Source organism: Danio rerio, chromosome 16 (assembly GCF_052040795.2).
Source record: "Danio rerio strain M-AB ecotype USA chromosome 16, GRCz13ab, whole genome shotgun sequence".
NCBI lineage: Eukaryota > Metazoa > Chordata > Actinopteri > Cypriniformes > Danionidae > Danio > Danio rerio.
Genome location: NC_141036.1, coordinates 45976370 through 45998425, shown reverse-complemented (window position 1 = coordinate 45998425; position 22056 = coordinate 45976370). Strand labels below are relative to the sequence as shown.

General features: G+C 37.5%; 2 protein-coding genes and 1 long non-coding RNA gene across 5 annotated transcripts in view; 1 reads left to right on the top strand and 2 right to left on the bottom strand.

The window, feature by feature from the left end:
• Positions 1–967: 967 nt before the first annotated feature.
• On the bottom strand, positions 968–6301 carry mettl6 (methyltransferase 6, methylcytidine; the record flags this gene model as incomplete). Its single annotated transcript, NM_200203.2, is given in 5 exon segments — positions 968–1228; positions 1315–1456; positions 1613–1783; positions 5542–5676; positions 5764–6301. Coding segments are annotated over 5 exon segments (861 nt in total). The 5' UTR covers positions 6031–6301.
• A 23-nt stretch (positions 6302–6324) lies between these two features.
• Positions 6325–10324, top strand: LOC147833455 (uncharacterized). Its single transcript, XR_015512017.1, has 2 exons — positions 6325–6593; positions 7606–10324. It is a non-coding gene; the product is annotated as an uncharacterized LOC147833455 (long non-coding RNA).
• The window catches only part of rspo3 (R-spondin 3), a 58394-nt gene continuing 44043 nt past the window's right edge, over positions 7706–22056 (bottom strand). For all 3 annotated transcript variants that reach the window (XM_087284853.1, NM_001017358.1, XM_087284852.1), the window contains 1 exon segment: positions 7706–8543. In XM_087284853.1, coding sequence (XP_087140979.1) covers positions 8347–8543 — 197 coding nt within the window. In that variant the 3' untranslated portion in view covers positions 7706–8346.

Sequence of the window (22056 nt, the reverse complement as noted above, 5' to 3'; positions counted from 1 at the left end):
ACGCTAAAAGCAGTATGCGAGCCGACTCAGCCGAGTAGTATGTCCGAATTCATAGAATTCGAAAATCAGTATGCGAGAAGTACCCGGATGACTTACTACTTCCGGCAAGATTCTAGAGTGCGCATCCCATGCATGCTGCGCTATCCCATAATGCCCCGCGAGCGAATTCAAGAATGGGAGTAAAGCGATGCAATTGATGCAGGTAGGTCACGTGACCATGACAAAATTGCGGATGTAGTATGTCCGAATTCCATTCATACTTTTGTATGTTTAAATTCAAATGCAGTACCTACTGAGTAGAAGGCGGTTTCGGACGCAGCCTTGGAGTATGCACCTCATGGTCACAAAAGCCAACTCTACGTATAAGTTACGAAACATTGGTTTCTTAAAAGTAAAATTGTATAAGCCATTGACTAACATTTGTATATCCAATTTTCCACCAAATACCATTGTTAGACCAGTGATTTCCAACCTTTTTTTGCCTGTGACCCCTTTTCCACCAGACAATATTGGCGCAAATATTGCACTGTGGCTGGGTCAGGCACTCTTTGGTTTGAGAAAATGGAATAAAACCATAGTTCAGGGAACTATCTTGGTATTTCCAGAATTTCGTGTATTGCTAGGACTGCGACTCAAAGTGCTTGGAACTTCCTCACTTGGTCATTGCTATTAGCTGTTGAAGGCGAATCAGTAAGACATTTATTTATTTTTTTGTGGAGGACAAATTACAAATGTGTTGTTTTGGTCAGCAGGGGACAAAATAAACTTTGAAGGCAACATGATTGTTCTCCTAATTGTCCACTGCTAATTTTCTTTTTAATATGACGCGACCCCCCACAGAGCTCTCTGAGGCCCCCTTGTGGGCTGGGACCCCCTTGTTGAAAACCACTGGGTAAGACTACTTTTGTAGCGAACACTAACTTCTAAAGATAAGAAATTCACCCAAAACAATTGGGAAAAAACAGCTCTTATCATTTTATTATGAGACGGTAAAAACATTAACCTTAAAAAGTCAATAATAATTTATTGCACAGTAGTTATGAACAAAGTGATCAATAAAAAAATAACGTAGATAATGTTGATCATGAGTGAATAGGTCTGCGAAATTTACTCTGTAGAAAGACTCGGGGAACACACAGACCCTCTTTTTTATTCACTGTTTCTCTCAGCACATATTCATTCACTAGAGTCTCAAATCCTGCGTTTTGGAATAAACCAGCCAAGTACTCTAGAAGAAGAACAGAAAAAAAAAAAAAAAAACAGATCAGTTCAGCATAGTATTACAGATACAGACAATCAAGGACTTGCACTGACCTCTTGAAAAGAAAAAGGAACGGGTGCCATCCTGTCTTACATAGAAATTTTCACCCAGCTTATTGCCCGACTTAAACCTCAACATGGCATGATCATATAGTCCATAATCCCTGAAGAGGACAATACCTCCAGGTCTTAATACCTGTGATTTAAAACAGTAAACATATTACTGACTGGACATTTGCTTGGTTTTACAGCACAAATAACAAAGAAATAACCATTAGTGATAAGGCAACGTGTGCTAAATAAACAGTTCATGGCACGCACTGTCAGAAATCAGAAATGTGATCAGCAGTACCTTATAAATTTGTTCCAGAGATTTCTGCATCTTGTCAGGATGAATTGCAGACAGAACAAATATCAATGTTGCAACATCCACTGTTTCAACCTGTATGTTGGCCTGAAGATCATCTTTAGTGAGGTCACACTGAAACGCAAGGCATCTCTCGGTGCAATACAAGGCATTTTTCTGCAATAATGAATAATAATTTACATTTACTCATGTGGCAGACACTTTTTATCCAAAGCAACTTACAAATGAGGACAATACAAGCAATACTGATTTATGTAAATCAGTAAGAATATTTTTCAAATATTTTCCAAGAGCTGTTTAACACATTTTTAAACATAATAATTTTAATACCTCATCTCATTACTGATAACTAATATCCTTTGTCTTTGCCAGGGGCGTTGCTAGGGTCGAAAGGGATAAGGGGCTTAGCCCCAAAGAACCCCTCCCCCAAAAAGAAGTTTTAATTCACCGCACTAATATACCTATTCTAATCTTATTAACAGGATTAAAAATGGTTAATAATAAATAAAGGGTTTTTAAGACTTGTAAAATCCAAATAGGAAAAAAACTAGTCTGTTATGAGCCATATCATACCTCTTGAGTCTCCTATCTCCTCCTGATTTGAAGTTTCTGTTTGTTTTTTGAAAATGTAATTTTCTGCATGTCTTCAAATCTGAAAATATGATTTATTTTTATAGTGTGAGTTGTTATCTAATGTGATACAAAGCTACAAACATGTTCATTTGGACAGAGTGATTAACTGAGATGTAGTGTTGTCAAAATAATGGAATTTCTAAATTCAATACCTTGCAAAATATTGATATTCAATAGGCTACTATTTTTTACATAATAACAATTCTATCAAAAATAGTAGGCTAGCTAAGGCTACAAAAAAATAAAAATAAAGATCTATATGCTAGAAATATGTTTACTTTAAATTTTTTTCAGAGGGATTGTTTTTTCAGTTTTCCTCAAAATAGGGTGATGTGGGCATTGTAGCACTTTAAATGCATGTAATGCCTGTTTTATTCATACTTGAGCAGAAATTCCATATATATTCTTCACAAAAGTAGTAGAACATTCTAGGAAATCCCTAATATGGATGAAGGCATCCAGCTGTTGCTGTAGTAGAATAAAAATACGATCTGAATAAAAATAAAAAGGCTTTAACTGATCATTTACACGACTGCAACAATAATTGTTTTATACAGTTGAAGTCAGAATTATTAGTCCTCCTTTGAATTTTATTTTCTTTTTTAAATATTTCCCAAATGATGTTTAACAGAGCAAGGAAATTTTCACAGTAGCCTATGTCTGATAATATTTTCCTTTTGAAGAAAGTCTTATTTGTTTTATTTCAGCTAGAATAAAAGCAGTTTTACATTTAAAAAAAAAAACATTTTAGGGTCAAAATTATTAGCCCCTTTAAGATTTTATATATTTTTCCTATAGTCTACAGAACAAACCATCGTTATACAATAACTTGCCTTATTACCCTAACCCGCCTTTAAAGCCTTTAAATGTCACTTTAAGCTGTATAGAGGTGTCTTAAACAACGTCTAGTCAAATATTATTTACTGTCATCATGGCAAAGATAAAATAAATCAGTTATTAGAGTTGAGTTATTTAAACTATTATGATTAGAAATGTGCTGAAAACAATATTCTCTCCGTTAAACAGAATTTGGGGGGAAAAATAAACGGGGGCTAATAATTCAGACTTCAACTGTGTGTTCTTCCAACCATTTTAGGTATTTTCATAAGAAAGTCGATTTATAATTTGATTCAAACTGACATAGCATGTTACAGTAGAATATAGTTATATAATAATAAGCTAGATGCATAAACTCACTGTGATTTAACTATTACAGAAACAGATGTGACTTGCTATATCATATAAATATATCTATCTAGAAAGCTAGTATAATTTACGTTTTTTTTACTTGTATTTACATTGATATGATGCACATTTTACTGATTATAGTTATTTTATGTCACCAAAACTACACACATTTTATACTGTGGAAACAAGCTTCATCAGTAGTTAAAACTATTCAGTTTCGCGAAAGAGTTGTATTATTACCTCATTAGCTTCAGCTCCTCAAATAATAAATGAATGATGTGCAGTGGCGGAATTTTTTTAACACCATGTGACAACAGAGCCACTCCCACCTGCCGGTAGAAACAGGTACTGCTGAACAGCTGACGGTTTAATTACCTGACACAAACGCTGCGTTAAGTGGAATGTTCGTGATGTATGTGGTAATTTTTAGTACTTACATAACAAAATAAATGTTATACAACATATTTTTATTTAAGTGCAACATATTCCAAGAGATCAGGGGCTTTTGACAATACATCAGGGGCTTAAGCCCCCAAAGCCCCCCCCCTCGCAACGCCCCTGGTCTTTGCTATGATGACAGTAGATATTTTTTCCAGCTGTTTTGAAAGATACCAGTATTCAACTTAACGTGCAATTAAAAGGCTTAACTACAATAATTAGGCCAGTTATTAGATAACTGTAGTCAGTTCTGGTGCGGCTAGTATTATTGACATATTTGTGCTACATTGTGGACTCATGGGTGTGCTGGACTAAAAAGGAGGTGTGTTAAGGTACATTGTTGGTGCGTGGCTATTTTGAAGAACTGAAAAAGAACTGTAACTGCGCAGTTAACCAGGTAAAAGCTGGTCTAAAGTTCAGCACAGAGCGCATTAGTTATGCGCCTCTGCAGGTTCAAGCACTTAATATATACAAGATGTACAAAAATACACAAATGTCATTACATATGGGAAAAAATAAAGGATTAAAATGTTACAAACATTCCTATCTACTACATAAAGGTCAAAACACTACCTTCATACCTTTTTTATGCCGTGGGGGCTTTTTTCAGTTTATTCATGACAATTAGCATTTTTAAAATATTATTATAATCAGCAGGATTATTTAATACATGCATATTTATATTTGTTTTACTTAAAAAAAGTTTAGATTTGTCTATCTGTTGGGTTTTGGAGACATACGCATCACCATATGGGGGCATAAGAATGGGACGTGTGTTTGGATATAACTCATTATTATTGTTCGTTTATTCTTTTGCTGGAAATTACAACTAAATTTACAAATATTTTTAAAGCTAATCTTTGCTCTTAACAAACAAAATGAAATATGTAGGCTAATGGATGTCTTCAGTGTGGTGAGTTTTCTCAATTTCCATATCCGTGAAAGTAAAGGAGTAAAGAGGTAAGGTAAAGAGAAAGTAAAGAGGCTAAATGGAGGCGGCTCGTTCTTTATCCTTGCACAGCAGATGGTCTGTTTAACTGTTTTCTCACTAGTGAAGCATTCAGTTTTTCCACCTAAAACATCTGCCATGTAAATAGCAAATGCGCCATGACGCAACACAACTGACTCTTAAAGGGAATGAGAGATAAGACTCTAATTGGTTTAATACGTTTAGCTCAAAACACATCTCTAACTCATTAAGAGAATAAGCACAACCCTGTTAGACCATGAGATGCAGCTCAAACCATATTTTTCTGTCCTTAAAATAGCAAAAGTTGATTTGGACACACCATTAATGCTTTTGCACCATGCACTTTAGACTTTACACACAGACTGTTAAAATAGAGCCTTACATGTATGCTTACTTAAAAAAAAAAATTAAATCTGCTTTTATTCCAGTCAAAAAATATATATATCTCATTTCTCAAACTGAAAAATTGCTCTGTTAAACAGCACTGGGGAAATAAAAAAAAACTTAAAAATATATATAAAAAATATAAAGTTGAGAAACTTATTATTATTATTACTTATGATTATTATATTTTTTAATGGAACTTAAAACAGAAAAGCAAATATTGTGTTCAAAGTGTAAGTGAACATAAATGCATACCGTTAGGTTGACCAGTTAACACACTTCTGGTCATGTTTAACGTTACCTTTACAAACTCAACAGCTCGTGGAGAGAAATCACAGGCATAGATAAAGATGTTCAGATCCTCTTCCAGAAGGGGAAAAATACAGTTTCCAACCCCACATCCAGCCTCCAATAACACCAACTTTTGTCCCTCAGACTGAAAATATAAGAGTTCCAATTATCCATACACACTCAAACATGTTAACGTTACAGAAAAAGGGTGTTTAAGACCCATTAACGTTACCTCTCTGCAGTTTTTCAGTTCATCAAACTCCCGGGTCGTCCAGTGTCTGTCTTTAAAGAAGTTGGTCGTGTTTCTCTTATAAAATAAGTCCCAGTTTTTCTGAGCATCCGTTTCGAGTTTCTGCTGCTTGAAGTCGGACACTAAAACTCGGTCATTGCCGAGTTTCTCCATCTCTTCAGGTGTCAGACTCCTTTCCCTCACAACGGTGGACTGAGGCGGGAAAACAGGACGATATTCGAGCGATACTGACTCACCTGATGCCGACATGTTTGCCTGAGCTCCTGGTTTTGATTATTAATATCAAAGCAACTTCTTAAAATCGGATAATGTGAAGGTAACGTTATGGGATCAAAGTCTCAGTGACTTACTTTATGTTTGATACAAATCGCAGCTGAAACTCGACCAAGAAGTAGTTTCAGGTTCATAAATGTACTTAATCTACCTACACATTAAATGAGTAATATCGTTAAACATATAATATTGTATGTTTTCATCTTAAAATAAAGAGCTAACTGTTTGAAAATTTCGCGTGTTGACGGCTGGGATTCTGTCTTGCTCTAGTATTTGCGACTGCGCGGAGATGAAGGAAGGAACTTGAAGATAACCGTCACCGCCATCTGCTGGACTGGAGACCACGACGAGAAATGTTTCAGCTAATAAAACTTGACTTCTTGACCAACGTTTGTGGAATGGATACAATAAAAGCACTTTTCTTAGAGGTCTTAACAGTGATGTGCTGGACAGGATTCAGCAATTAGTTTAGTGTAATGTTACGTGGGGACAAAACATTTCAAATTGGTGGTATCATTCTAAAGAAATCCACGAGGTAAGTATACTTCAGAAAACACGTAGAAATTACAAAAAAGTTATAAACATGAACCAGTTTCTTTTGTAATTAATTATATTAATGTTTTTTGTGAATTTATGCACTGTTATAACTCATACAATGATAAATGCTAATTGATTGAATGTTATGAATAACTTACATGTGTACTATCTATCTATCTATCTATCTATCTATCTATCTATCTATCTATCTATCTATCTATCTATCTATCTATCTATCTATCTATCTGTCTGTCTGTCTGTCTGTCTGTCTGTCTGTCTGTCTGTCTGTCTGTCTGTCTGTCTGTCTGTCTGTCTGTCTGTCTGTCTGTCTGTCTGTCTGTCTGTCTGTCTGTCCAAGCAAATAATTGAATATTATGAATATGCGTACTCTCTATCTATCTATCTATCTATCTATCTATCTATCTATCTATCTATCTATCTATCTATCTATCTATCTATCTATCTATCTATCTATCTATCTGTCTGTCTGTCTGTCTGTCTGTCTGTCTGTCTGTCTGTCTGTCTGTCCGTCCGTCCAAACAAATAATTGAATATTATGAATATGCATACTCTCTATCTATCTATCTATCTATCTATCTATCTATCTATCTATCTATCTATCTATCTATCTATCTATCTATCTATCTATCTATCTATCTATCTATCATCTATCTATCTATCTATCTATCTATCTATCTATCTATCTATCTATCTGTCTGTCTGTCTGTCTGTCTGTCTGTCTGTCTGTCTGTCTGTCTGTCTGTCTGTCTGTCTGTCTGTCTGTCTGTCCGTCCGTCCAAACAAATAATTGAATATTATGAATATGCATACTCTCTATCTATCTATCTATCTATCTATCTATCTATCTATCTATCTATCTATCTATCTATCTATCTATCTATCTATCTATCTATCTATCTATCTATCTATCTATCTATCTATCTATCTATCTATCTATGTCTGCTTGTTACTGTCATTAAATGTGGATAAATGATAACTTACAGAGCACCGCAGATTTGCATCTTGCAATAGTGTTACGTACAGCCAAATATTTATGGCTGAGCTACCGTTTGTTGTATATTTGTGCTTGCCAAGACAATAAATTACAAATGAATACAAACTCGGTATTTGTTTATTTGACATACAGGTGCTTTTGATTTCTGGTCAGATGGCTTCGATGGAAAGCTCGGATCCTGTTTATACAGACAGGCAAATCAACACTTTGTTTGGAGAGAGAATGGAACGAAAAGTTAATACACTGTTGCGGCGAAGATTGTTGTCGCTCATCCAGTATGAAGAAAGCCAGTTCATACACCCATCCACATGCAGTCTCAGGCTGTCCGTGGCGACGGTAAGCATGCTCATTTAATTTTAATTTACTCAACCCCCGCCCTCCTCCAAAAAAATACAGACGTTTATACAAAAACTCTACTTTAATGTCTCAAAAACCTACATTCAAACCACGATGCAGTGCTGTACCTGGACCCCCTTTAAAAAAATAAACCATTCCACGGATCTTAGGACATTCCTGGCCCCTGTTACACAGTTCAGCCTCAATCCAGCACCAGACGGGGCCCGAGGGGGTGAAGGTCCTCACTGTCTGCAATGCGCCCCTCTCTCATGTGCATATACAGTATACGTTTAAATTATACAGGTAGCAGCAACACCCCCTCGGCGAGGGGATAAGAGGGTGAGGGGGTGACATGGACTGATAGAGGAAAGAAAGGCAGAGGAGCAATGAGGAGCAGCATCTGTCTATACTGTCCCAGCGTCTCTGCTCTGGTCCCTGCGGCGGCGCTGCTCTGTTTTGTTCCTGCTTTCGGATTCCTCTCGGTCGATTGTCTCCTTCTCTCGTTCCCTCTTCCTCTCTCGACGGGCCTCTGCAGTCACTTTCTCTTGCAGGTTAAAGCGTTTTTTCTTCTCTCCTCGCCGCTGGCCTTTCGGCGGCTTACCTGTGGAGGACAAATGAGGAATAGCATGAGATATTTTAAAGGATATACTTGGGCAATTTTTATTCATTAATGAACCGAAAAATTGGCTCACTTGGAAAAGTTATTGTTAATAACATATTCTTACTTATTTTAAAATGATAAATTACTGCTGTTATTCAGCAAGGTGAAAACCATAAACATAATACTACATTTCTGTTTTAAATAAATGCTGTTCTGATCTGGTGTAAAAATATTATGGTTTCAACAAAATATTTACAACATTTACAATGTTTCTTTCAGCATCAAATCAGCAGCGCCAACCTGATTTCACCAAGAGGGACAGGTTTCATGGATTGACATGTTGATTCTGGAAAAACATTCCAATCAGCCAATCAGAATTAAGGGATCTGTTCATCTTTTATGTTAAGTGTAGGCTCACGGTTAGGTTTATGCACTTCTACATGATTGTCATCCATTAACTATTATTCCACTCTTATTTTGGGAATAATATACAGTTATGGTTGGGGCTAGGGAACAGGTATTGATTACATTACATAGATATTAATCCAGAATCGCATTGTACTTGGCAACATCATGACATGCAGCATATTAGTTTTTTACCAACCATGTTACACTAAAGACTGGAATAATGATATTGAATATTCAGCTTTGCCACTAAAATAATAAAATTACACATTTTCAAAAATGTATCTAGACAGAAAACATTTGGCACTGCAAACATATTTGACAATTCTACTGTTATTACTGGTTATTTTGATCAAACAAACAGTGTTTTACCTAACATAAATGACGTCTTCCCAACTGACCGTCAACATCCATCATAAACAACTTACACATTAACACTCACGTCTTGATTTGTGTTTAAAAGTAACAGTCGGGATGTTTAGGAGTGATGTTTTTTAGCGCCGCAGTGTTTACACTTTTCGGGAAAATGACTTACAGTGTCTGCACATTAATCTGGGATAAGAGAAAGTGCTGTAACCAGATAAAGTACACACACAATACGAGCGGTCAGAGTTTGGCAGGAATCGGGGCTAATTTATTCCCTGTGCAGGCGTGTTGAATCATCCTATCATTGTATTAATCAGACTTTAGTGATTTTCCCATCATCCCTCATCTCTCTCCCGCTCCAGATGGCATTACTCATTCACCCTAAGATGACCATTGTTCTTCATTTTGGGCTGTTTTGCTTGGGAGACGTCCCTTCAGCAGTCATCACCTCCATTTAAAAGTATTCTCCATAGATTATTAAGGGTTTGATGGAGGCCAGGTTGAGGACACATTTATAAAGTTGTGAAACATCAGAACCATCTGCTGTGTTGTGTGAGTGCTAGTGTCTGGTCTGGACCACAAGATGACAGTCTTGTACAACAACTGTTTCCATTTTGTTTTTCTCTCTTTCGCACTGTCACATTGTCAAAGGTTAGTTGATATGAGGGACTCTTAGAAATGAAGCTGTAAAATAGATTTTTTTCATGCCAATATTTTCTTCTCCACTGTAAAAAAATAAGAGTTTGCTTTTTATAAGCAGAATGAAGTCTTTTCAACTTCTATTACATCATACTGACCTCAAACATTAAGTTAAGAAGTAAATATATATTTATACACAAACAAACATACATACATACATACATACATACATACATACATACATACATACATACAGGGATGGGCAGTATTTATGATACAATATTTTAAATTTGCATTTTAAATTCAAAATTGTATTTTGTAATTTGTATTTGATAGGGTTAATAAAAATGGCTTAATATTTTGCATCAAAATACTTTATTGCCTTGTATTTTTGTATTTTTAAAATACTGTAAAATACTGTGTAAGACGTCTACAGGATGACATCATAAAAATCTGGCGTAATAGCGTAATAATAGCTGTGTTTTCTCAGTTATTTGCTACAAAATTAATTAATAATACAGTTGATCATTTCTTGGAGTATGGATGGAAATTATGCATGATATATAAAGAAAATTACAAACAAATACCTGGGGTAGATTCAGGAGCAAGTCAAAATAAGACAGGAAAATAAGACAAACAACATAAAAAAAATCCTACACTGGCGATACCTACAAAACTTCATTGGCTGTTTTAAATGCCAGTTGCTAATCTGCAGGTGCTCTTTATACGTAGTTGATTACAAACTTTGACATTAATCAGTATGAGAAAAAAATATTTAATAATACTACTCAGTCTACACACCGGTCAAAAACTCCCAACTCAAGTTTTATAAAAACAAAAACAGATAGTTTACATTTTTTTAGATATCGTGTTTTACATTGTGTATTAAAACGTACAATTGCAAAAAAAAAAAAAAAAAAAAAATTATGGAAATGACTAAAACTGGAGATTTTAATTGATTTCAGAAATCGTGATTTTAAATTAAAGATTTTAATTGCAAAAAAAAAAACAAAAACAAAAAAACTTTTTGACACCAATTGATGGAAGTGAAGGAAAATACCTTGAGAGAAACCAGGCTCAGCCGGGCATAAAGTGCTTCTTTTTGGTACGGATATACTATCAATGATATTGGACAGTAGCACTGTGACAGTTTATAGTCCATATTATGCTCAATCGTTTATTTTGTGGTGTCACAAAATACATTGTTTATGGTAATACTACTTTATAATATATTTAAGAGCAATATTACATGCCATTACTGGGATGCAGACAGAAACATGAATAACAACATCGTGAAAAAGTTGCAATCTTGACAGTACATTGTTTAGATTTAGCATTTTATTTAACATTTTTTTTTTTTTTACGTAGGACCTGCAATCATTATTTTTTGAAAATATTATTTATGAATAATTATTTTGTGTTTCTACAATTTAATCAAATATTTGTCTTAAAGTTCTAAATAATTTATGATCACGTATGGATAAGTACAGGGGGATATGGTGGCTCAGTAGTTAGCACTGTCCTGGCTGGGTCAGTTGGCGTTTCTGTGTGGAGTTTGCATGTTCTCCCCCTGTTTGCGTGGGTTTTCTCCAGGTGCTCCGGTTTCCCCCACAGTCCAAAGACATGTATGTTTGTGAATGAGTGTATATGGATGTTTCCCAGTTCTGGGGTGAAGCTGGAAGGGCATTCGCTATGTAATCATACGTTGGATAAGTTGGTGGTTAATTCCACTGTGGCAACCCCTAATGAGTAAAGGGACTAAGACGAAGGGAAATGAATGCATGAATGAAAATAACCATAGTCTATGTGTGTGTGTATGGATGTTTCCCAGTTCTAGGTTGCTGTTGGAAGGGCATCCGCTGTGTAAAACATATGCTGGATAAGTTGGTGGTTCATTCTGCTGTGGCAACCCCTGATGAATACAGGGACTGAGCCAAAGGAAAATAAAGGAAAAAGTAAATTTCTGAGTTTATACTTCAACATATTTCTTTACTTGTGGTCAATACATATCAGCTAATGATTGATTGAATTGACAGAAATGTGATATATATATATTGTTATCAGTATATGAGATTACATAATGATATGACATTTTTGTCAGATTGCACAGCCCTATTGTAAAGAAATTCCAAAGTAACAGCATGAGAGTGAGGACATTGTAACAGCATTATCATTTGTGGCTGAACTAAACACTGAAAATGCTTAAATGTGGGGCCGACCCATCAACTGCAGAGTGCGAGAACTTTATCACCATTGTGTTCTTGAGCAACGGCTCCATTTCCTTCCAGGAACACAATTCCTGCAGTTACCGTACAGTACGTCTCTTTGGAATAAAACTGTCAAGATGAGCAACCAAGGTGAAGCCGGCCAGCTGAACATTTGACACCAGAAAAAACCAACGCTCGATAAGCTCATCAAAAATAGAAAGACTTAAAATACGAATTCTGGTAATGTTACTTCATCTCGCCGTTGCTCAACACTCACGTCTAGCCAATTTCCATTATTGTCAGAGGCTTATCGGTGGGGCACGGATGAGGATTGGAAAAGTGCTGAGGTGGACAGCCACCTCTCCCCCGCTTCTCCCCCCCAGAGCAAGCTCTATTAATCATCTCTCCGGACTTGCTGCCCGCTGCAACCCACACATTCCTGGGGTCCAGCCAGGGTGACAGGGGGCCACGGCAGCCCCGAAATAAGCAGGCCCATGACTCTTGTTTTGTGACTCAAATGAGTTCATCCTCGAGCTTGTTGTGATTGTACTGTGCATTCTAAACAGGCTGACTCACGAACGGTGTCTGACCGGTCAAAACATACACACACACACACACACATTTCACAGGCTGTCGTCACCTCCCCTCTCGCTGTCCCGTCTCTTTAAACACAGGAAGTTCCCTCCACACACACTGTTGTCTTTGCAGTAATGATTTGGAGATCAATGGATTAGGTGTAATCCTCTGCCTTTCCCATAAACCAAGGCGTAACATGACCAGAGCATTGTTGCGATTATTATGGATATGTTTACAGACACCTTTTTTATTTAATCAGTTTTTGCTTTTTCTAGAAATAAAGTTCTCAACTTTATAATTGCTAGTGGCATGCAGGGGGGGAATTTTAGAATTTTTTGCTACCACCAACCATATGAACGTCCAATGACAAGGAATAAAGTAACTGCAAAAGATTTCAATTTAAAGAAATAATTCACCCAAAAATATAAATTCTGTGATCATTAACTGTCCTTTCCCTTGTCAAAAACCTGTTTGAGTTCTGTTGAACAGATATTTAGAAATAAGAAAAAAATCTATAACCATCGACATCCATATTAGGGTTGGGCGATGTTGACCAATTTGCCAGCGTATGATGTCTCATGTAAAACTTTGCGATGGACAATCATGTCATAGGCGGTGGTGAATTAATTATTTATGAATAATTAATTAATTCATAGCAAATTCATTATTTGTAGCCTACTGTTTCAACTATCTGACCCGCATGGTCTTTGTTTTACCCATAACCAAATCATAAATAAATAAAGTTACACACAAATCACCACCTGTCAATCACTTTTTCCGCGGGACTCTGGCATGAATTGGCAGAGTGATCTGTGTCGTTATAATGGCGTTGACAAACTTGTTTGGAAAAAAAGGTGCACAACCAACAGGATCCAGGGAACAGTATCTGAGGTAGGTTTTCGCTAAAATTACTAAGTACAAGTGTGAAAGCGAAAGATTGAACCAGAGTACTGACGCTGTGACATGTTACCTAATTGATTCAAAAGATGATGGTCATTAGATAGAGATAAGATTAATTAATTATCACGTGTAATAACTAGTGAGAGGCAATCAAGCGGTACATGCTTGATAAACTGTCCGATGTGCACTGCTCTCTTTTATGCTCAAAGCACCTGCTGACTGCATGGAGCTCAGACGTGCGCGTATGTTGCAGTGCATGCCTGTGTGCGTTTTCAGTGGTATAGTGTGGAAGGAGGGCTTTTCAGAAATGCCAGTGTAAACGTGTATTGTTTTTGTTCTAAAATGGCATTTTAAAACTAAGACGTATTAGTCTAAAAGGGGCCGTGGGTATTTTTTGCGAGCGGGTTGCTGCTGGGACTGGGCGGAGGATCGTGATGCCGGCTTTGCATCGTGATGTTTATTGGCCATCGGCGATGGGCGATGGCATTGTCTCTCGACCCAACCCTAATCCATATTAGTTTTTACTATAGAAGACGATGCTCTCACCCCCCTGATTTAAGCTTGATCCCCCTTGAAGGACATCAAAAAATGATATATGGGGGTCTGCCCTTTTATAGTTTAAAAATAGTTTGCCCTAAACTGTATTTTAAATAATATTAAGAATTAAAATAATAGATAACTTAAATATACATTTGACCACCCCTATAATGGTTCATACCATTGTGAATGCATGTTTGCGTCACAAATATTAGTTCAGTGGTTTGAACTGGTAAGTCTAGAGCACCAACAGGCTTTTGTAAAATATTAATTTGTACTGTAGGTGTCATAAAACTAGATACACAGTTGTGATGTATTATATTCTTGTATTGTATTTTATTCTTGCTCAGACTTGAAAGTTAAACAGTAAAAAAAAAAGTGCAGTCTTTCATGGTCATTCATTAATAGGTGCAAAAATGCAAACCTGTCACGATTTTTATCACAAATGTCATTGAGAAGCACTCAGTATCCCTCAAAACACTGAAAACATAATAACAAGTTTAATTAATAAGTTTGATGTAATTGAATTAAATATAAATTAAATCACTGAGGCATATTACCGTAGACAATTGTAAAACTTGACCCAGCCCAATCGTCAATGTATAATCGAATCCTGTTTATAACCACTTGACTGTGAGTAAATTGTGAGTACATTTCCATTTTTGAGCGAACTATCCCTTTAAAGTTGAAATTGAGCAAAGTTTTACAGGTGGTCTTTGTACATCTTAAAATAGCTACAAGATGATGGATCTATTCATTATTTCTGGCTGAATCAATTGATTGCAGTCCCGTCCTCCTCTAAGATATGTTGCAAGCTTGCAATGATCTGCAATGAGTTTGTTTCATAGCGAAGTCTAGATGTTTCAACATAGGTGAAACGAGGGGTCATCTGGCTCTGATTAGGCATTATTCTTGAAAGAGTGATTGAGAGGGCAGAAAAGGAGGAGATTTTGGAGGAAGCGGGAGATGAGAGGGTCAAAGTGTGTCAGGACAGATGGAAGAGTGGGGGGCAGTAAATTGTGAAGCGCTTGAAAATCAGCTCAAATGCTCCCAGGCTGCTGCTGGTGGAGCGGGCTGAAACGGGATCTGATGTCGGGTGCAGTGGGGCACGATTTCATTAATGAATCCTGAGGGTGGGGTGAAGGGAGGCGTGCTGTCGTCCGGGGGCTTTTGGCAGGAGCCAGGCGGGGATTAAGGGCTCTGGCTCGTCCCACAGGAGGAATGCCCGGGCTTTGAGGGCCCAGTATAGCAGCTCTCCCTTAGGGAGGTTGGTACTGGTGTGCAGGGCAGAAGAGAGCAGAGATACATGCAGAGGAGAAGAGTTCAGTGGATGACTGAGATGCACACTAAACTAAGCTGGTGGGATGCCAGATCTGAACAGACATAAAACTTGAACTTACAATGTTATAAGAGCATCTGCACACAATTTTCTTTGCTGGGATTTTATAGATACTTATGGTTTTTAGAGACTTATGGTGCTTACGGTACAGATCAGTACACTTTTATGTCCGCTTCTCCGCTTAAGTCGCTGCCTAATTACAGTACATACACAAGTCGTGCATCTCCGTTAGAAAATTGCCATTACATTTACACACATTTGAATTAACGAACTTGATTACACAAAATATATGAACGGACCCTTACTTGTGTGACGATCACATGTTGATTCAGAATTCATTCTAAGATGCTGATCTGGTGCTTAAAGGGATAGTTCACTCAAAAATGCATTTACTCGCACTTTAAAAGAATGCTGGGTTCCACACAATTCCTTCATGTTGTCCCAAACACAAATTTATTAAGTGACCTAATCATTTTTAAAGATTTAAGTGGATTAAACCTAAAACAATTAAGTTGTCCTCAAAAAAACTTTAAGATGTGTGTTGTTTCAACTCATTTTAAAATTTAAGTGGTTTAAACAAGCAACTAAAGCTATTTTTTGAGTGCATACTTGACGTTTTTTAGAAACTTGTAACCATTGACTTACATAATATTTGTTTATCCTACTATAGATATAGATGGTTACAGGTTACTTCAACACTCTTCAAAATATCTTCTTTTGTGTCTCAACAGAGAGAAAATTTTTTTTGGAACAAGTTAAGGCTGATTTATACTTCTGCGTCAAGTGCCACGCATGCTACGATACAGTCTTTGCATGGACACATAGCCCTAGCACCTCTCAAAAAATGTAACGCGTACGTGTAGCGCAAGCTTTGTGATTGGTCGGCTTGGTTGCGCTGATGCAGCCAGTGTTTACAAGTGTGCAGTTCCATGAAGGAGCTCCGGATGGAGACTGTTGTATTGTGTTTACCTTATGATTAAAGTTGTTGCACGTCCTCTGGTTCTCCCCTGAAAATTAGCTAATTTGAGCCAATTGTACATTAAGGAAGCGTTCAGAAAAAACACCAGCGAAGAAACTCGACACCGAAACATAAACACCTACTGCCAGCTAGCGTTTCAGTAGTGTTATTGCAGAGGAACAGAAACAGCACATAGAAGTATAAATGCACAGCTACATGCAAGGCTTATGCCGTGGGTCAGGCCGATCACTTGACACAAAAGTATAAACCAGGCTTTAGGGTGCTTTTACACCTGCCTTATTTAGTTCTTTTTTCCTCGTTGTACGGTGCGTTTGGGCAGGTGTGAATGCAGCAATCGTACTCCAGTGCACACCAAAAGCAGACCAAAAAAGAGACCTCCTTGAAGAGGTGTTTGTCTGAAGTGATGTATACAAACTATATAGTATACTATGAGCAGGGATACAATCAGCCTGCACAGTTGTCCCTCTATAGTCAAAAGCGACATTTTGTGTCAGCCGGTTTGTTTACTTGCAGGAGTTCTATTGGCATTTTCCTGCACATTAATTCTGACCAATCATTCAAAAACATCTGGCTAATGAGTGATGTGGATTTTGTCACATGTCTGCATTTTGGTTCTTTTCAACTGGTTCGGACAAATGCAATCAGTGTGGTGTGAAAAGGACCCAAAGACGGAAGAAAATGCTACAATGTATCATTTGTTGCCCTTGGTCCGGACCAAATGAACCAAACCACAGATGTGAAAGCACCATAAGAAAAGTTTCCTATAAATCTGAATGTTAAAAACAGCAATGCTCATTGTTTCTCCAGGATTTTTTATAAACAAAGTTCAAAAGAACATAAGCCAATTTAGTTTATTCAATTCACCTAGAGCGCATGTCTTTGGACTATGAAGGAAACTGGAGCACTCGGAGGAAACCCACACGAGAACATGCAAACACCACTCAAATACCAACTGACCCAACCGAGACTCGAACCAGCGACCTTCTTGCTGTTAGGAGACAGTGCTAACCATTGAGTCACCGTGTCGCCAAACATTTGATCTTATCTATAAAACGTTCTAAATCATTTAACTTCTGATCAATTTACTTAGAATCTGCCGAATACAAAAAAAAAAAAAAATTTAAATAAGAAAAAACTGACCCGAAATATTTAAAGCCTAGTACCTATAAATGAAGTTTATCAATACTAAAAAGCCTCAATGAGCACATGTTGACACTAGGAGTTCAACTAGACTTGTAAACTCTGAAAGGGAAAGGACAGAGGCCAGACACAGGGCTGCGTTTCAACAAGCTGTGTAAGAAAAAGGTCAGGATTAGTCAGAGGGAGAACACGAAAGAAAAACAAATGACAAGTAACGGGAGAAGAATGGACAGGGATTTGGCTGGGGCAACGACAAGTAAAGCAGTTGCATGTGTGTGTGTGTGTATCAAGAGTGGGGGGCGGACAAGGAGGATGTATCAGTGTCAGAGGGCGGTTTGGGATTACTTTGAGCTGCCGGGGGTCGGACCACTGACCCTGCTGGTGTATGTGGAACATAAACACGGACAGGACAGAACCCCAGCGCATAATTAGTGTTCAGTTGATGTTCCAGGAGTTGGGGCAGCTGGGTAATCACAAGTGGGGGTGAGGTCGATAACCGGGCCTGCAGTGTAGCTAACGCACCCTCACCCGTGGCCCCCAGCGAATCAACACTGCACTGACTCCTGCCTAATCTAACAGGGAACAGAAAGTCTTTCTAGGCACAAGCAAAGAAGCTGCAGTGGAAGAGAGAATGTATATTTTAGAGGAGATCTACGCTTCTTTGATTTTTATTGGCATTGATGATTCTGTGAGGAACCTTTCACATCCACTGAACCTTTTAATTTCACAATATCAGTGGAATAGTAGAAATAATAAATGCTTGTTTGAACTGGAAACCTTACAGACCACTGATCAGCCCCAAAATCAGTGCAGCATGAGTTTTGAGCAAATGCATTTGCTTATTGTCCAATCTCTATCATACAACTGATACTAAACAGAGCTGCATTATCCAGTGAGATGCAAATGACTCAGACAAGTATATAGATATACATATAGATATACACTAAGTTCTAAAAGCCCACAAATAATGCACAACTTACAGATAATTTATTCATCAAGCTTTTTGTAGATTTCACAAACACTGCGTTTCACTGTGAAGGGCTCATGTCTTTGCCCAAATCCCTTCGAAGGGTTTAACTTCCGGAAATAACTATTCATTCTAAGGAATAAGTGGTGAAGGGGTCAAAATTACATTTGTTTGAAGCACACTACTGCATCAACTTAACCAGACAATCAAGGAGATGTGCCTTCGTGGCACTTTTTGTCTACTAGTTGACATCTAAAACACTGACGAGCATGTTGCTATGTAAAGTGCATCCAGAAAGTATATATAGCGCTTCACTTTTTCCACATTTATTTTTTTGTTACAGCCTTATTCAAAAATGGATTGAATTAATTTTATTTCCTCAAAATTCTACACAAAATATCCCATAACGACAATGTGGAAATTGTTTTTTTTTTAATTGTTGCAAGTTTATTAAAAAATGTAACACCTGAAACATCACATGTGCATAAGTATCCACAGCCTTTGTTCAATACTTTGTTGATGCATCTTTGGCAGCAATTACAGCCTCAAGTCTTTTAAAATATGATGGCACAAGCTTGACACACCTGTCTTTGGAAATTTTTGCCCATTCCTCTTTGCAGTACCTCTCAAGCTCTATCAGATTGGATGGGAAGCAACTGTGTACAGCCATTTTTAGATCTCTCCAGAGATGTTTAATAGGATTTAGATCTGGGCTCTGGCTGGACAACTCAAGGACATTCACCGAGTTGTTGTGAAGCCACTCCATTGATATTTTGGCGGTGTGCTTTGGGTCATTGTCTTGCTGGAAGATGAACCGTCACCCCAGTCTGAGATCAAGGGTACTCTGAAGTAGGTTTTCATTCAGGATGTCTCTGTACATTGCTGCATTCATCTTTCCCTCTATCCTGACTAGTCTTCCAGTTCCTGCTGCTGAAAAGCATCCCCACAGCATGATGCTGCCACCAACATGCTTCACTGTAAGGACGGTATTAGCCTGGCATTCACAACAAAGAGTTCAATTTTAGTCTCTTCAGACCAGAGAATTTTGTTTCTTATGTTCTGCGTCCTTCAGGTGCCTTTTGTTAAATTCCAGGTGGGGAGTGGCTTCTGTCTGGCCAATCTACCATACAGGCCTGATTGGTGGATTGCTGCACAGATGGTTTTCCTTATGTAAGGTTTGCCTTTCTACACAGAAGAACGCTGGAGCTCAGACAGAATGACCATCGGGTTTTGATCACCTCCCTGACTAAGGCCCTTCTTCCCCAATCACTCAGCTTAGATGGCCAGCCAGCTTCCACTTACGGATGATAGAGGCCACTGTGCTCATTGGAGTTTTCAGAGCAGAAGAAATCTTTTTGTGACCTTCCCCAGCCTTGTGCCTCCTTGTCTCAGTCCTGAGGTCTACAGACAATTCCTTTGTCTCCATGCTTGGTTTGTGCTTTGACATGCACTGTCAACCCCGGGACCTTATATAGGCAGGTGTATGCCTTCAAATCATGTCCAATCAACTGAATTTACCTCAGGTGAACTCCAATTAAGCTGCTGAAACATCACAAGAATGATCAGTGGAGACAGAATGGCTGCGTCCGAAACCGCCTACTACACCAGTTGATACTGCATTTGAATTTAAACGTACTACTCGGCCGTTTGAAAAGTACGTTCTATACAGTATGAATGTGAAAAGTATGAATGGAATTCGGACGTACTACATCCGCCATTTTGACATAGTCACGTGACGTACCTGCGTCATTTGCGTCGCTTTACTCCCATTCATGAATTCGCTCACGGGGCATCATGGGATAACGCAGCATGCATGGGATGCGCTCTCCAGAATCTCGCCGGAAGTAGTAAGTCATCCGGGTACTTCTCGCATACTGATTTTCGAATTCTGTGAATTCGGACATACTACTCGGCTCACATACTGATTTTAGCATACTGTATATTATGGAAGTAAGCGGTTTCGGACGCAGCCAATGTACCTGAGCACTTTAGAACTTTACGGCAATACTTATGAATACTTATGTACATGTGGTTTCAGGTTTTTATTTTTAATAAATTTGCAACAACTTCAAAAAAATATTTTTTTGTTGTTGTTATGTTGTATTGTGTGTAGAATTTTGAGGAAATAAATTAATTTAATCCATTTTGGAATAAGACTGTAACATAAAACAATGTAGTAAAAGTAAAGCGCTATGAATACTTTCTGGATGCACTGTATGTATGTATTTAATTTGATTTATTTTTAATTGTTGATTTTTTATTTATTATTGTTTTATTTATATCGCATAAATATTACTGTAGTAGCCTATAAAAAATGACTATACATCAGGGGTGTTCAATCCTGTTCCTGGAGATCTGCCTTTCGGCAAATTTCAGCTCCAACCCTGATCAAAGACAACTAAATCAATTAGAGGTGCATCCCAAATTGCATACTTATGCACTATTGAAATGAAATGTATTGAATTGTAAAACATCTGAAATGTTGTTTTGGTCATTCTAAAATGCCTTTACCAAACTCCCTCATCACATTGGTTTAGCAGTACAGTATTTATATTATCATTACCTCCAGAACTGTCTTGAGCATCTGAGTTCTCAAAGAGCGTCTCACGCCTCCAAACGCCACCCCGCGTTCATTGCGTGTAAGAATGGAAACGTAGCTAATGACCTTTTGAAATACCATAAATGTGCTTATGATTTATCAAATTTTGAATATAGAGATCATGTAACAGAGTTAGGTGTGAGATGTTTTAGGTTTTTTTCTGTTACATAAGCAATATTAGAAGTTCACTAATCTCCAACCCCTCTTATTTTCCTCTGTTTCCTCTCAATGTGCTGAGGCCCAGAGTGTTTATGAGGTGGAGAGCGATGGAGAGTCGAGTTGGCCTGCTGTCTGTCAAAAAGCAGCAATGTCCCACAAATACCACTACACAAATAAACATTCAAAACATAACTGGCCAAATATGGTTAAGCTTAAAACTGCACAGATCTTTGAGTCTTTTCTATGTATTTGTTTTGCATCACTTGGGAAATTTTTCTGGTACTTCCTTTTATAATTATAATCCAGACGATACAAAACAAGCATTTATATGATAATAAAAAGAGCAAAGTCAATGTTTTTCTTCTAAACTGGACAAAAGCCTACTAGTAATTCCATTCGCTGAGTATCAGTATTATTGTTTTTCAGACTTACGCTTAGAGTTTTGGCCTATAGAGCCAATCCCCATCATTTCTTCACCAAGATGTTGTATAATGCTAAATGCCCTTTTTTTTTTACAAACCACAAAATGAGAAGCTTGTGCTCACAGTTGTCCATAAAAAGGAAGTAAAAAAAAGTAAAAAACAAAACTATAAGAGACTGATTGCATGTGTCATACTGTACATGTTGTTTGTTCCAAGGGCTCTAGAATGATATGATGGTTGGTAAAAAACAAAATCAAATTTCACGCATCACTTAATGA